The sequence below is a fragment of the Copadichromis virginalis genome, unplaced genomic scaffold (genome assembly GCF_057382275.1).
Source record: "Copadichromis virginalis isolate Kocher_CV1m ecotype Utaka unplaced genomic scaffold, C_Virginalis_male_GT1.1 unmapped_scaffold_1, whole genome shotgun sequence".
NCBI classification, from domain to species: Eukaryota; Metazoa; Chordata; class Actinopteri; order Cichliformes; family Cichlidae; genus Copadichromis; species Copadichromis virginalis.
Genome location: NW_028188589.1, coordinates 6998900 through 7016663, shown reverse-complemented (window position 1 = coordinate 7016663; position 17764 = coordinate 6998900). Strand labels below are relative to the sequence as shown.

At 42.9% G+C, this 17764-nt stretch overlaps 1 protein-coding gene across 1 annotated transcript in view; it reads right to left on the bottom strand.

The window, feature by feature from the left end:
* LOC146679695 (NACHT, LRR and PYD domains-containing protein 3-like) overlaps positions 1 to 7210 on the bottom strand; it is a 43035-nt gene extending 35825 nt beyond the window's left edge. Inside the window, exons 1-2 of the mRNA XM_085450416.1 lie at positions 7092 to 7210; positions 57 to 135 (exon numbers count right to left, since the gene is read on the bottom strand). Of these exons, the coding sequence (XP_085306542.1) occupies positions 57 to 135; positions 7092 to 7210 (198 nt within the window). The remainder of the gene's footprint in view (positions 1 to 56; positions 136 to 7091) is intronic.
* Between the last annotated feature and the right edge of the window lie 10554 nt (positions 7211 to 17764).

Below are 17764 nucleotides of genomic sequence, written 5' to 3'. Positions count from 1 at the left end.
ATGGAGATGACTGTGAACAGAACAGATGTAACAGTAGTTGTTGTACATGTACAGACCATAAATATGGAGTCCAGCTGTGTTTGATGCTGCTGGGCAGACTGACCACTGGGACCCTCTGAGCTCTGCTGGTCCACTCTGTGGAGGAACCATGAAGGATTAGATCAACACAGGATAAAGATCCAGGAGTTTCTGCTCAAATAACTTCATCTGAATCAAGTCTGTCAAGTTTTAAACTCTCAGATTGTGAACATATCAGTAATTTTCAGTCTGTTTTCATGGACGTCCTTTCAGTGGTGATGTCAGGGATGATTTTGAAGAAGCTCATCAAACTGAACCATCAGCAGATCACTGCTCCAAAACCAGAACATGATCCCAGTCTCCCTCCACCACCAGAACACCAGCTTTACTAACGTGGTAGATCAGTGTAGTACAGATCAATAACTGATGAGTCATTTGATCAAAATCACTGAGTGCTTCACGTCTGACCCTCTGATGCTTCTGTAGACATTTTGCATATTTAATGAATGTCTGACAGTTTTACATTCATTCTATGAACACAGTGGAAATGTTGTGTTATAGTCTCCATGTTGTTTCCAGCATCATAAATTCTTAAGTTCAGAAAATTTGATTCTTTCTTCACAGCTGAAAAACAACAACATTTATTCTCTATTGAAATCTGCATCGTCCACTCCAAAGGTCACAATCTGAAGGTAACATCTGGTTTTGTTCCCTGTGGTTAACTCTGAGCATCAGTATGGTGGGATTTATCCACTACATCCACACCACTGTGGTTCAGTGTTGTCCTGATGGAGTAACAGCAGCCAGTATGATCCAGGCTTTAGCTGCTGGGTCTCTGTGTGACCTCTCAGACTGTTTAACAGATCAGACACAAAGAGAATCAGAGCAGCTCTGTTCTTTAAAGACAAACATGAACCCACTCAGGTCACACTTTCCCCACAGATATGAGCATCACTGTCCTCAAACAGCAAATGACCAAGTCGAACATTTGGATCTTTTCTCTTTCATTGTTTTCTTTTTAATGAATCTTTGTAACAATCTGAGGATGTTTCAGGTCATATTTATCCAGGAAACACAAACATGTAAAGGAGTCATCACAGCTCTCTGACCTCGTTGCTCCAGGTTCAGCACTGAAGGCTGGAGGGTGATCTTTGGACCGGTCACTCCTCACAGACGGACAGCTGGACCCTGCAGACTGTGACCTCTGACCTCTGCAGACACAAACATGATTGAAGCAGCTGTGATCACACAGACTGCAGATAATGCAGCTGTTTCCTGTCAGTAACATCCTCTTAGATTAGAGTTCAGCTTTTTACAGGGAAACTGGACAAAACTGATTTTTGTTACAAACTCATTTTCATTTCCTCTCAGCTCACAAACACAGTCAGACAATCAACCAGAGTCAACACTGATTATAATGTCAGTGCAGAATTATTTCTGTTACTCAGTGAGTTCAGCTCTCTGACCTCGTTGCTCCAGGTTCACCACTGAAGGCTGGATTTTGACCTTTGGACCGGTCACTCCTCACAGACGGACAGCTGGACCCTGCAGACTCTGCTCTGTCCTCCTCTTCCTCCATCATCATCTTCAGTCAGTCTGAGAGGTAAACCACAAACACTCAGTGAGTTCACATTAACAGGAGGAACTGAGTTACAGTCGCTGACCTCTGACCTGTCATGTGACCATGAAACCAGGTCAATATGTCTGTAGGTTCAGTCATCCAGGTCATGTGATCTAAGGAGCTTGGAGAGAAAAGAGCCGTCTTTAAGTTTCTGGAAGACGTTTCATCAGAGAAGCTTCTTCAGCTCTAAAACCAAACGGTGGAGAGTCCCAGATATTTAAACCTGAGAGGGAAAGAAAGCATGTCGCTGACCCACCACTGATGTTATTTCAAGGAGGAAACTGAGAGCCTTTGCACCAGGAGCACAAACATCAGCTCCAGCAATGATCCACTGATGTGTTTTTATTCCATGTATGAATGTTGTTATTGACAGAGATGACGTTTGTGTGTCAGTGATGCAGTGACTGTTGTTGTTACCTGTACAGGCTGGTTAGACTCTATGAAACAGATCATACAGATCTCTGCATGTTAGAAGAGACTATTAAAGGTCATGAATGAGACAAAGGCAGGGAGGCGTCCTTTACAGCTAAACAGCAGAGTGAGAGAACAGCCAGCACCTCTACATTTATCACATTATACAGCACATGTATGATACTGACAGGGATGAGAAGAATTTAGTGATTCTGATCCCATCATTGATATTACTTATTGATTCTCAGTAGCTCTGCTCTGACAGTCACCACCATCACTGAGCAGCATATCAAAGACATTTGTGCACATTAACTGCATGTTGTGGCTCAAATGTTTGTGCATGTTGGAGGCATTTCCTCTTTGTTGTGATCAGTGTTGGTCATTACTCAAAACAGTCATTATTACACATATTACACAGAACACTTTGATTAAAAGTAATGGAGTACGTTACTTCATTACTCCTCATAACATTACTTTGATGTTAAAATGAACAAATGAGCATGTAACAACATAAAGCTGAGGTACAGCCCCACACACCAACACAGATCCTGATGAGGTCACGTGATGTTTCTCTGAGTGTTTATGAACACAAATCAAAGATGAAACAGCACAAAGACACTTCAAAGTGATTCTACTGTAGAAACATGAACAGGTAGAAACCTGCAGCCTGACTGCTCATCACTTTGTTACCTGTTCAAGTTCAGCAGCAGCAGCTCACTTTATCACGGTGCTGGTCTGGGGTCAGTGTTTACTCAGCTTTAACCTCACTCTGGGTTCTAGGTTAGCTTAGTGTTAGCATGCTGTGTGGCTAGCTTAGCGTCAGAGCTCTGCAGGTGTCTCGTGTGTAAATATTAATCACAGTGACAGTAAAGGAGGTAAAGGGCTGTGACGTCATCACGTACGCTGCGTCCTCTGTGGGCTCTGAGTGAACTCAAAGTACAAACTACAAGTACACAAACACGAACGTAGCTCAGAGTGGCGGACACACTCGGCCTCGTTGGTCCAGCTGTGAGTCCGTTACCGTGAACTATGGAGCGGCAGATTTGTGCTGAACTAAGCTGCACACAGCTGATGTTAGCCAGGAAACATTACACACTGACTTTAATGGAGAGACCGGAAATACAAACACACACAGTTTGTTGTGTGAAGAAATCAAACACGAGCTGAACAAACAGTAAAGTTCCTAAAGACAAACTGTTAAAGGAGGAAACAAAGCAAACTTACAGTTTCTTCACACCAACAACAAGCTCCACTCCACGAAGTTCAGGAAGTGAAAGAAAACTTTGAGCAGGAAGGAAACACCCAAAGAGACGTTTGAGGACAATCAGGAGCATTGGGACACTGTGCTGCGTTCAGGTGCACCTGGGAAACTCCAAACCTCTGGCAGGCTGTGATTTATTTCTGCTGGTTTTCCTGTTTGAAGCACAAACATCCGTCATCACTTTGTTGTTGTTCTTCCTGCAGCGTTTAAATATTTCAGCACTGACCTGATGTTTCTTCAAAGCTCATTTCAACCTGTTGAAGTCATGAATGAAAGTGCAGACTGAGAGTGGATCACATGATGTTTGAGGTGTGTCATGTGACATGTTCAGTATTGTCACACATGTCTAGATTGTCCCTGATATCATAACTGCTCAAACACTGATGATTATATTTGAAGAATTATTCCTGATGGCAGCAAAGTTTGAATGGAGCTCTCTGTCTGTGCTGATTTGTCGCCCTCTGGAGGTCAAAGCACAAACTGCATGATGTCACTGTAACCACCACAGAGACAGGAAGTGTTTTTATGACTGAAACACTGAAATGATGCTAACGGCTGTCGTTAGGCTCACTGACAGCAGTGCTGATGTGTTCATGTCAAACACTGGCTCAGGTCAGACTCCTTCATCCTTCTCCAGCGTGAGGCCGCCCTCAGACCCACAGGAGCTCTGACCTTTGACCTCCTGACCCTAACCATTTTAGTCTTGTTGCATCTTTAAATGCAAATCCTGTGAAATGGTCAGGGGCGGCTCTAGAGAAATTTTCTTAGGGTGGCAAAATCAAAGCCTTTTTCCCCCAAACACATATGCAGGTGGTTACATGTGGTTAAAATGATTCAAATGCAGTAAGTATGCACGTTTTTCATATAAATATAGTCTATAACTTAATTATTGTCTGTACCCACATGATTACACACTTTAGTTACATGAAACATGTGAGTTTTGATGTTATGTACTGTACAGCCTGTATATTAAATACATATGTAGCCCAATAAGTATAAACTCCAGAAAGCTACACAACATGGGGCGCTTCATTTACAAACACAAGTCTAACTTAAGTTTCACTGTTTTTGTTAGAAAACTGTCACATTGTTGCAGCTTAAATGACACAAAATGTCAGAAATCTGCACTGTCATGAACAAACATGTAAACCTCATTTTTCATGATTTGTTGGATTCACCCTCTGAGGTCTGAAACACAACCGGACATTTGTGACTCCTTTGAGTTTACGTTTGTATTTCACCCTCAGATTGTTTCATTTTATTTTTTCCTCCTCTTGCTTTGTTTGGTATCTTTTCAGCTCAACTGAATTTAGTTGTTTTTTCACTGACATACTGAATTAGTATTACTATTACTATTAATGTAACTATTACTGATCTGAAATCACACAAAGAACCTAAAATCCTAGCAGTATTTTTTACTGTAAAAAAACCACAGACGTGTTGGGTAAATGTTTATAACTTGAAATGCAAATATAAATTGTACATTTTGTAAACAGATACAACTATTTATCTAAAAATGCAGCCAATACACCTGCTGTTTTTTCATTTTCTACAACCATTTAAAATAACACTCACCTTCCTTCATTTCCACAGTGTAACATCCACCCACCTGTGTAAAATCAGAAATTCCCATGGTGTTGTTCAAAATGTGCTCTGGCACAATCATAAGCATCGCTTGCTACTGAAAACAAGAAAAAAACCGTCCTGCTATGGGCTGAACCATTTGTTAATGTGGAGGGGGGGACACTATGGAATATATCCAGTTCTAGCATTTATATTCACTGCTGCCTGTAACTACGCTCAAACTGTTAAACTTATTTTAATAAACAACACTGTCATATGCAAAACTGGGGTGGCACTTGGGGTGGCAAGGGATCATTTTAGGGTGGCACTTGCCACCCCATGCCACCCTTCTAGATCCGCCCCTGCTGATGAAGCCAACAGGTTCGCTTCATTTGCAAAAAGCAGATATGAGTTTCTGAGGCCACAGTCTTCTGTGGCAGAAGGGGAATCAGGGGAAGCCCTGGAGGAGTCCACCACCCACCAGAAACAGGTCTGAGCTCTCACTGCAGTTGTAAAGGGGCTACACAGCCCACATGAGGCTGAGGGATGCAGCCTTCTGTCAGACTGTCACTAACACAGAGAAACACCCGTGTACACTCATACTCATGGGCACATACACCAATCAGCCTCGACCCTTTCTTCCTTTGCATTTGTGGTTTGGTGCCATAAATGCACAACATAGAAGAGCCACCTCGACGGGACAACACTCAGCGGTTCATCTGTCTCTCTTCCACAGCATGTCTTTATCCTGTCTTCCTTCTCTCACCCAAACCAATCACAGCAGATGGCCCCGCCCCTCCCTGAGCCTGGTTCTGCTGGAGGTTTCTTCCTGTTAAAAGGGAGTTTTTCCTTCCCACTGTCGCCAAAGTGCTGCTCATAGGGGGTCATATGATTGTTGGGTTTTTCTCTGTATCTATAATTGTGCGATCTACTGTACAATATAAAGCGCCTTGAGGCGACTGCTGTTGTGATTTATATAAATAAAATTGAATTGAATTAAGAAGCTCAGAAACAAAAGTGTCTGGACTTTTTTAAGTTTCTTGAAGACATTTCATCTGAGAAGCTTCTTCAGTTTTACACTGTGTGCACAATTATTATGCCAGAACTATTTTTGAGGATTAATGTCATTATGGACCAAGGACAGTACTCTGGGTCTCCTGCAGAACAACTCGAGCTGTGATACCTGAATGAAGAGCCTCTGCTGCTTTAAAGAAGGAGGCTCGAGGCAGAGGTGAGGTGCAGACCAACCAGCTTTTATTCAGCAACTTTAACAGAAGGATCAGAAAAATAAAACTATACAGCACAGTGATGCTGACTGAAGCCACAGCATTAAACTAAACAAACATCTGATCATCTTTAACAACATCTAATAAATAATGACAACTATTTAATCCTGTATTTCCTACAATAAAGCCTGTTCAGATATTTGTTGCTGATGGAAATGTAAAAGGCTCCCAGGAACCAAAGGACAAAAACAGAGGCAACAGTCACAGCTGCAAAGGATCCCCTAACACATAAACTGGTTCGAAGATATTTTCTAGCTCTGCAGAGGAGCTTGATTGCACGGACAGTAAAAAGTGGATTCAATAACAGCAGCGAGCGCTGAGTGATATAACGGTGCTGCGAGCAGCAGTGCAAAGGCTTACACAGAGACAGCAGCTACACTGTGTGTGGATGTGATCCACAGTCACAGCTGTGGGTTTCAGTCAGTGTGTCTCTAACTTCATGGTCACATTTCAAAGCTTATTGGAGCCAGAAGATGTTCAAGTAAAAGATTTATTGCTGTACTCGTCTACCAGGATAACAGGAGGTTCATAAAGCTGTGTAATACTTCAGCTTTCCATCATGGAGTAGTAGTTGTGTCCCTTTGTGTTTATTAGTGTGTTAACACGTCTACTTTAACTTCACTCTGTAATGAAAGGATTCAAATCACTGATCAATACATACATGCTGACTCTGAGTCTCAGTGAAGGAGGAAAGGATGGATGAAGGCAGCCTAGTGTGGGTCATGTGTGTCCAGCAGTCATCCAGGGCCTGGATCCATCTGTAACAGGAAGACAAAGTCCAGCCTGTAATCATCCTATCAGGCACAGCGTTTCCATCCAGCATCCTGACGACGCTAACAACCCGTCAAACGTCTCCTCTGGTCCACAGAAGTCACACTTCCTGTGTCATGTTTACCTTTTTAAGTGTGCTATTCAAGCCTGTGTGACCAACTCTGACTCTCCAGATTCCATCCTGGTCTCTGCTGCAGCTTCTTCTACACGACTGTTTTCTGTATAATAATATCTGCCTTTCCCGTCTCTGTCCCAGTGTGCCTGCCACTCGTCCTTCATCTTTACCTTCATTATACTCTTCACCTCACTTTCACTGTATTTTATAGTCAAACCTGCACGACTTCTTCTTGCTGCACCTTTTTAAACTTATCGTCCTGTTCATTGCATCAACACCGATATTCACAGGGAGCCATAAGAAATCCACTTCTATCCCTCTGTGTTTGATTCTATACAGTAAATGAAGTATATCAAAAACAATATGTTGCCTAGAGTCTGAAGACATATCACCTGTGCTCACTAGCACGCTGCTAGAGTCCCAGCAAACCACATACCTCCATATTAGTGCGTCCTCCACCCAGTTCAAGCCAGTAACATCACTACCAGCTCCCAGTATAAACTGCCACATCATCTGTAATTCTTTTACTCATCACCAAACTTATTTGTGGGAGAACAAATGCAGCAGCCGTTCTTTTATCTGACAGTGTTGACGCATCAGTAAATATCCTCACATGACCTGAGGACTTTCCCACTATATGAACCTGCTTTTAGTCGCCCCTCCTCCCTCGCCACAAGCTTCCTTTACAACATAACTTATAAAAAACAACTCTATTGACAATCAGCAATAACAATTACAGACAGTCTAGAAGAAGAATCACATGATCAAGGAGCAGAAGTTTATGGTTTTAATAGCTTTTACATTTTGGGAAAGTTTTAAAAACATTGTTTGGTTTTCTTTCTAAAGCGTTGAAAGGACGGCTTTGCATCAGAAAAGTAAGATCAGCAAATGAATCCATTAAAGTTCTTTTGCCTTGTTTGCAAAAGAAGCCAAACAACATTTGTGTCACAAAGAGAGACTTCAGAACAGATCAAAGATCACAAACATCAGGCACTGATGGAAACAGCCAAACACAGAAACAGAGGCACCAGCAGGTGAAGGAGGCCTGTTGTAGAAATGACTCTGAGTGCTCAGGTAGAAACGCATGAAGAACCAGTGCGTCTAATATTTGGAAACCAGTCTGTGTTTGAGCGTCCTGGATGAAACACAGATCATGTTGCAGAGCGAGGACGTCGTCTTTCCTCCCGAGTGTGTAACTACAGGACGTGTGCAGCAGGTTTAATCGTCCTCCTGACAGTTACTGATGAACGAGTCCTTCAGGGAGGCTCCAGGATCACTGTGGCTTTTACCAGCTGCTGCTAAACTGAGAGGTGTTGCTGCTTCATGTGTGAAGATGTTTGCATGGCTTTAACAGTGCAGACGTTCCTCATGTGCACCCATTTCATATGTTTTATTGTGATGTTTAGTAACATCTGCTTTCCTCCTTCAGGCAGACGATAAAGTGAGCTCAGCCTTAAACATGTGGAGAGAACGTTTGACCGACAGTCCTGGGACGACTGCAGAACAATGGTTTGTTTTTAATGATAAAGTTTCATAATGGAAATAAATGCTGAGCCTGTTTCATGATGTTGGCCCTGCAGCATCAGGCAGGATTAATACTGTAACAAACGTGTGTCACAGTTATAATGACTTTAAATGAAGACTTGGGTTGGATGGAGATGTCAGCTGGATTTGTGCTGACTGTCACTTTAAATGTTTTCAGTTCAGCTTCTAAATCTACTTTTGTATAATGTTTGCTGAGTTTTGCACTTCATGACGCTTTTAAGAAGAGCCAATAAATCCTGACTTTACACAAAAATAAAGGTTTAATGTGTTTAGTGTGACAGTGGAGGAGAGCGCACATAATAAGAGTCATTAACAGAATGGTGACAATTATAATCTGTCTCATTTTAGGAGCAGCTCACAGGCACAACAGACTACAGAGCAACCAAAGCACCAGTTAAACGTCCATGTGACCGGCTTACAGCCAATGAACAATCAGTCCCCACTGTCCCCACCAACATCACTGTACTGGAAAGACTGTGCTGCCATGGTCAGAGATGAACTGGTGCTAAAATGTAAGGCAGCTGATGTGTGTGGCCTTAGCAGCACAAATGCATCACGGCTGCAACGCTGCAGTGTGTTTAAACATTTGAACATTTCTGTGGCTTCAAACCAGCAGCTGCTCTGTACTCAGTCGTGTTTGTGTGTCTGTCAAAGTGATTGTTGTCTTTAAAAAGCCTTTTGTGTTGAGTTTTGTGAGCAGTGCCGAGCTTCTCTGTAGTCTAAGCCGAGTCGATATATTTGATTCCATGTTTGGTGTGATTTTCAAAGTCAGCAGCAGCAAGCTACACCAGAGGGTTGTGCTGTGGAACAGGTTGGTGCAGGTGGTGTTATCTACATTTGAACATTAGGCAACAGTCTCATGAAGACACTTTCTATTGTTCACTAAAGACCAACAATAACAGAGACAAAGGGAGAGCAGCAGAACTAGTGCTAACAATTAGCACTGCTAGCCTGCCCACCAACACCAGCTAATGTTCTAAAAACGATGATCAATGATTTTGCTGTAACGGCTCCAGCTGTCTGTGTCAGGGACACGTTGGAGATGAAGTGAGTGATCCAGTGACAAAGGTTTGGAAACCTGCAGTCAGCTGAGACTAAAGGAGTCACCTGACCGAGAGACCAAATGTTTCACTGAGAACGTCCAGATGAACAGAATCAACCTTTGGGATAATCTGTTCCACACATCCATGTTTCACTTACTGCATTATATTTCCTCATTGCTGTGCACACAGGCCTGTGGCTTATAACCAACTCCAAGTTCAGACTCAGAGGCTGCTGAAGCTGTTTTCTGGAACAGAGACGTGTTGGATATAAAAGCAACTCTTCTTTATGTGTCAGCACTGAGGAAAGGAGCAGCTTCGTTTCTAAGTGTATGAAGGACTGTAGCAGTGTGTGTGTGAGCTTTATTTCACAGACAGAACCATGTCAAAAACACAACTTCAGGTAAAAACAATACAAAATCAAAGAGTCTGATCAGAAGGATTAAACAGAGGAGTGTGGGACTGTTTTTAACAGACAGCAGGTTAAGTCAGGCTGGAGGAGTAAACTGAGCCTCGGTGTGAGCAGCAGTGTGTTTGACAGGAAGCTGAGATAAACAGTCTGGAGCCCATTTAGTGCTTCATATGAAAGTGTGAGGATTTGAAAGCAAATCTAAAATCAAGCAGGAGTCAGTGTGAGAATGATTTGTGCTTTTCCTCAGTCAGATGCTGGGAGTTTCAGTTCATCCATGTTCAGCGTGCTGTGCTTTGTGTAACAGGAGAATATGACAGTATAAATCAAGTCTTCATGTCACTGAAAGCCTCCACAGTCTGCTATGGAGGTGCAGCAGTTTGGATTTACAAGAAGAACATTTCTTAAACCTGCCACAAGATGGCGCTCCAACAGAAGGGATGTCCACAGTGTAACACAGACACACACATACTGTGTGAATGTGTGAGTGAATGGGCTTTCAACACAAGGCTTCTGCTGCTACCTTTAATGACATAATTAGCTAACAAGAACAAACTGTTAATTACCACCAAAGAACGGCTCCAGATTTTAGCTGCTGACCATTTTGTGAAACGTTGATTACATCAGCTTATTGTTGATTTTTCAACCTTAATATCAGCTGCTTTAAAGGAGCCTCGTTCTCTGGCAGTAACACTTTTCTTCACTAGATGCAGTGCAGGCACAGTCTGTGTTTCTAAACTACACACTAATGTTCATTGTTGTGCAGCTAAATCCTCCCTCTGGATGGGAAGAATCCCTGTCAGGCTTCAAACACCTGGCTTGGTGTTCTGGAGCTAATGTGTCACCTGTGAGGACTCTGAGATGAACACACAGCAGACACTTCAGTTCTCCGTCTGTGTGTCCTCAGTTTCCCAGCATGCCTTGGCTGTGGTGGTGGAGGTGAATGAGGGGGAACATGCTGCTCTGTCAGCACTCAGGTTTCATACCTGGTGATCTCAGAGGACAAAGCGGCGTTACAGCAGCGCACGTTGATGAGACCTGATGCTCTGAACAGTTCAGACTTCAGCCTCACTCTGAGAAAACAAACGACTGACTGTCAGCAGCAACTACACCTGCTCCATCAGTGACGGAGAGAAGAACTGAGACTGAGAGACATACAGCTGCAGGTCAAAGGTCAGAAACGCCCGCTCTTTGTACGGGTCAGGAGTTAGTACTGCAGAGGTCAGAGGTCAGCTTGCTGACAAACCATTTGAAACAGTTTGGAGCTAAAAGCACAACAGCAGAGGAAAGAAGAGACACTGCAGAGATGATGCAAAATATTGTGTTTTGTTCTCAGCTGTCAAAAAGTGTAACACACGTGTTCCAGCACAGCCTTTGTGTACTTTCACTTCTCCATACTGTCCATTGGAAATCCTGTTTGTTACTTTTTGATTTCAGTCCATGTGTCCAAAGCAAACTTCTGTCCCACACTTTCTCTGCTGACTCTTCACCGATGCTCAGATGATCTCAGATGATTTCACCAGAACTCATCAAAATTCGGGCTCCACAGAAACCCAGACGTCACTAAACAAGCGTAACAAGCAAAGTGAAAACTGGTCGTTCAGCTTTATTGACCAAAGATAAGCTCACATGTCACCTCATGACACAGACACTTATTTCCACAGCATGCACGAGGACTGACAATAAGTGTCTATAAAGCCACTTCTATCTGCCACACCTGTGCTTCTGTCATGGTTGCTCTCCTCTCACTCTGTCATTTATCCACAGTCTGCCTCCCTCTGCTCCGTCAGCTGACGTCCTCTCTACACCACCTGCTGTGTTTTATCCTGCAAAAACACATTTAAGAAGCGTTGCACCGAGTAACGGGAGGAACTGCTATAAAATCCATTTAAAGGAGGTGGTGCTGAGTGCTGTGACTGGGGTCCCACCACTGACATCACGGGTGGAGGACATGTTGGAAAACTGCTACAAAGTGCTGTGCAGCCAGCAGAGCTTACAGTCTGTCCTGTGTGTCATACAGGCTCTCACACTTAGTGTTTCTGTGACACATTGAAGAGAAGTTTGTGTTGTTCACAGTTGTGCTTGTACTGAGTGACAGCTGACATGACCTAACAGGAATAATGTGTCTGTGCTGAATGAGAAGTAACACACAATGAAGTCTTGATGCATCTCAATCATCCAGGAAAGTGAGTCTGTTGCTTCTGTTCATCTGGACGCAGCGTTTTGTGGGAGAAACGTGTCGTCATCATCAGGTGACGTCTTCAGTCTCAGCTGCAGGTTTCAGTCTTACAAACAGGACATTTGCATAAAGACTGAAAGCAGCTGCAGGAACGATGGGCTGGGAGCTCCGTTCCTTCATCTTAATTATGCAGATTCTCAGGACCATTGATCAACAACCACTGATCCATGTCCATGAGTCCCATTCACAGAGATGTGGGAATGGCTGCAGTCACAGCATGTAAGATGGAAATAAATGAGAAGTATTTAGCTGAAGTGGATTTGATTTATGTTACTTCTTTTTTAACTTGTAGTTCTACATTGGAAGATTATTGTGATATTGAAATATAAAAATACATTTATATTCTATTATTTTCTCAAAATAAGCGTCACACTCGTGGAAGCCGGTGTAGCCGCCGAAACGCCTGCATTTATGGAGACTTTCAGCCCCAGGTAGGCCAGTTATGGATCTTGGATCCACATTATGTCAGCAGCTGTTCTCCACCGTGAACTGTGTTCAAACAAACACGCTCACGCCTCACAGACGACAGCTTACAGTCCTGTAGAGATAAAGTGACTTCGTACAGCCCCGTCTTCAGTCTTGTGGAGATGATCTCGACGCTTTGGTGGATGTTACTAGCTCCTGTGCAGTATTTTGTAAAGACATGATTATACCCCGTAAGCGCGTTAAAATTTACGCTAACAATAAGCCATGGGTCACTAAAAGTGTCAAATCCTGTTTAAGGAAAAAGAGACAGGCCTTTAAAGAGGGGCTGTTACCGATTTTCAGACAGCTACCAAGGAAATGAAAATCGAGATCTTGAAAGCAAAACAGACAAAAACCTTCTTGAAAGCAAATTTGCTGCAAAAACTTTTGGGTCTGCCTGGACTTGTATGAAAACCATAGCAGGGTTTCAAAATCCCCAGAGCAGCAGTCAGGTCATTTTAGATGTTTTAATTCAGACAGAGATTTTCAAATGCTTTAAACATGTTTTATGCTCGTTTTAGTTCTTCTGATTTCAGCGAGGATATTTGGGAAGTGAAACAGAAACTGAGAGATACTCAGCACTTTATCATTGAACTCAGCGATGTTAAAAAGGCCTTTCATACAGTCAGTGTGAACAAGAGCCAGGTCCTGATAATATTAGTGGCCGCCTAATTAAACCTTGTGCTGATGAACTCAGTCCTATATTTCAGGTTATTTTTAACAAATCCTTGCAAACACAACATGTGCCCTCTCTTTGCAAAGAAGCAGTCGTGGTTCCTGTCCCTAAATCTAAACGACTTCAGGCCTGTTGCCTCACTTCAGTTGTCATGAAAGTCTTTGAAAAAATCCTCAGAAATGTGATTATGAAGAGACTGAAGGTCAGCTGGATCCAATGCAGTTTGCATACAGGCCCAACAGAGGAGTGGAGGACGCACTTTTGACTTTACTAAATCTGATTCTTAAACATGTAGAGAGTAAAGGGACTTTTGCAAGACTTCTTTTCATTGATTTTTCTTCGGCTTTTAATACAACACAGCCCCATATTTTAATTAAAAGACTTTTAGAACAGTTTGAAATCAGGAAAAACCTGCTGGGCTGGATTTTAGATTTTCTAACTGACAGGTCACAAAGAGTGAGAATAAATGGGGTTCTGTCTGACCCAGTGTTCTCCTCCACAGGTTCTCCTCAAGGCTGCGTCCTATCGCCCTTATTATTCACTCTCTATACAAACATGTGTCAGGGCAGACATGAAAACAGGGTCATTATTAAATATGCAGATGACTCTGTTATTGTCAGCTTACTGAAAGAGGGTGAAACTAACCACGGCCCAGTCATTGATGACTTTGTTCAGTGGTGGGAGGAGTCTTATCTCCAGCTGAACATATCTAAAACAAAAGACATGGTTGTTGATTTTAGGAAACAACAAAATGGGCACGGAGTCACTTTAATTAAAGGTCAGAAAATAGAGCAAGTACAATCATATAAATATCTTGGGACCATAATCAATGAAAAACTGAACTTTGATCAAAATTGCAAATCAGTTTGTAAAAAGGGTCACCAGCACCTTTATTGCCTTAGGAAACTTGTTCATTTCCACATTGACCAAAAAATGTTAACTTTGTTTTATCGTTCTTTTATTGAGTCTGTTTTATCCTTTTGTTTGGTGGCATGGTTCGGTCAGACCTCTGTCACAGAGAAAAACTCTCTGAATCAGATAGTGAGATGGTCCAGTCGTCTGATAGGTGAGCCACAGTCTTGTTTAGCCTCCCTGTACTCTGAGCAGGTACAGAGGATGGCTTTATCAATCCTTAAAAATGGTTCCCATCCTCTAAGGGGTGAATTTCAGCTTCTTCCCTCAGGACGGAGGTTTCTATTTCCGAGATGCAGGACAAAGCGTTATAAAAACAGCTTTGTCCCCATTGCTGTCACTGAATTAAATAAGAACTGTTTTCGATTCGAAATATTAAAGTATGTGTCACAGTGAGTTTTATATATTTACTAGGTATGTGTGTTTTTAAAGGGATGTCAAATGCTGCCATTTGTCTGTAAAGCAAATTTACCTTGCCTTTGGGTATAAATAAAGTTACCTTACCTGCAGACGCTGTGCGCAGAGGTTCAGGAGCAGAAGTCCCGTTGTAAACATATCACGGCAGACCCGACGATGTTTGCATGAACGCGCTTTTTTTAAAAGTCAGGTCAAGGCTCCAAAAGCCCAAAGGCGATATAACAGTTTGTGTTTGCTACATGGATCATTGTAGCTCAGCTTTCCTTTGTTATATTTCTTTAAGAGCTCAAAATGTGTTCATTACATAAATCAAATGTAATTTTCTCTGTAGCACTTCATGGATTTCATAAGCAACACACTGTAGTTGTTCACACAAAGCATAAAGGTAAAAACAATATACACAGTGTTATCTTCATTTTAGATGTCACAAAGTATTTGCGGCTCCCAGTGTTTTCCCGAACCCTGACCCTTTGCGTGGAAACCGGGTCCAAAAGGCTCTTTGGGTGTTAAAGGTTGCTGACCCCTGCACTAGGCCCAACTGACACATATATTTGATTCCAAATACAAAAAATAATGTGTAACCTGCTGGAAGAATGTAGGAGGTTGAGACAGGATCTCAACACTTGGTGTCTGCAACAAAAGACAACAATATGTGGGCCGATCGTGGCTCAAGAGTTGGCAGCTCGTCTTGTAATCGGAAGGTTGCCGGTTCGAGCCCCGGCTTGGACCGTCTCGGTCGTTGTGTCCTTGGGCAAAAAAGCACTTTGGGGTCCTTAGGGACGAGTAAAGCACTCTACAAATACAGGCCATGTAATGGCAGAAACATTCTCTAGTGTAAATCCTGACTAGTTCATTAACTACAGATCAGTTTCAGTGAACATTATTCACAGAGGGATCTGAGTTCCTTATACCAGACTCTACAGAAACTGTAACACTGTGCAGCTCTGCGACTCAACAATATGACAACAATGTAACACACACTAGAATCATCAAATAAAGCCCCACTAACCACTAGAACTAACTAACTAACTAGCACTGGACACTTGCATATTAGAGATTTCTACCACCATAGGAGGCGAGATATCATCCTTGAACCAGAGCATCCAGCCCTCAATTTCGGACATAAAAAGCGACGTGGCCAGGCATGATAACACTTTGACTGAACTGCAGGACTGTGCCTCGAACCACTCTGACACCATCGCCACTCTCCAGGCCACTGTGGAGCGTTTGTCTGCGGAGGTAAAGAAGTTAGATGAGAGATGTGGAGCTCTTGAGGCGCTCCAGGAGGAATCATTTAAGAACTGCAGGAATACCAGAAGGCACAGAGGGACCCAAGATGACTGAGTTGGTTCACACCTGTTGGCGGAGGCGCTATCTCTCGAGGAGAAGCCACTCATCGATCGAGCACATAGAGCGAATCGCCAGCGTCCCAAACAAAGTCATCTTCCTCGGCCCATCATCTTGAGATTGCACTACTACCACATTGGTGAGGAAATTCTGCTGAAAGCTGCAGAGAACAAGAACCTGATGTATAAGGGTTTTTAAAATAAACATCCTCCCAGATTTCCCTCCCTCTGTTGGAAACGCAGAGCCGCATTTGCAAATATGAGAGGAAGACTACGTGGGATGACCGGCGTCAGGTACAGACTGCTATACCCTGCAAAGCTGTTAGTGACCCATGGTGATGTGAGGAAAAGCTTTACCGATCCCAAAGAGACCGTAGACTACGCGGAGAAGCACCTCTCCCACCCACCTTCAAATGTATTAAAAGCAAGGATATATCTATATGTCTAACGCTGACACAGCACTGTGTTTCTTCTTTTCCCTTTATATTCCATGTAAAGGTGAATATGGAGCGTTTATGGAGCTCGTTTATTGACCAGCTGTCAGTTAGAAGGTAAGAGTTACTAGGTTAACAGAGGTTAGCAGTAACAGTACGGGGAAGTATATTGTGTTGTTCTTTTGTTGGTTTTTATTTTATCCTACTTTACTTTGTTATTTTGATTTTACCTGTTGTGAGTGCTTCCCGTAATTCTCCTTTTTCTTGCGCCGCTGCGGCCAGAGTTCACAACATTACATATTTTTGTATCTATAAACAGGAAGCTGACACTCTCCAGACTTTATCAAAGGTGTGAGCGTCACAGCAGAGGCCTTTGTGTCAACGTAGCTGAAGACAAAACACAGAAACACATGAAGGAGATTTTCCTGGCCTGGATTTTATACAAATATTCTGCAGTACATCAAAAATGAAAGAAAACCATTAGTCAACATATGAACATCACCTCTGAAGTTACAGAGCTTTGATTGGAGACACAGCTGAGCGTTTTGCATTTTGCATAATTAATTACATAATTAATTATGTAACCATAATTAAATGGTTACATCATCTTTAAAGTCCCCAGAGATCAGGAAAAGGGCCTGAGGGTGCTGTGTTTGGAGTCTGCTGGTTACAGTGTGCAGGACCTCACAGGCTGCTGCAGCGTTAGCAGAGGGCGGGACATACACAGCTATCATAATCACGTGTGTAAACTCTCGTGGTAGATAGTACGGTCTCACGCTAACCGCTAGCAGCTCAATGTCCTTACAGCATAGCGTCTCTTTGATAGAGAAATGCCCAGAGTTACACCATCTATCGTTCACAAACACAGCCAGACCCCCTCCTCCCTTCTTACCACTCTCCGCTGTTCTGTCATAAGAGGCTCAGCAGCTAAAGCAGCACACCTGGGTCTCCCAGCCTATTAAAAGCAGCCCTTTGCTTCACCTGCTTCACTAAACATTATTATTTTAAGCAGAGTGGTGTGATTTATGTAGGCATTGCTGTGTGACAGGATGACTTTTCTTGCACACCCACCAAATGAGGGCGCACATGCTTCCACGCCCACTGGTGACTGCACACATCCTTTCAAGGAAGCATTTCATTCATCCCTAACAAATGGAACAAAACACTGTGCAGCGTGTTCAGGTTTGAACGTGGCCCTGGCCTCTCTCTGCATCCACCTGGCACATGCAACACAC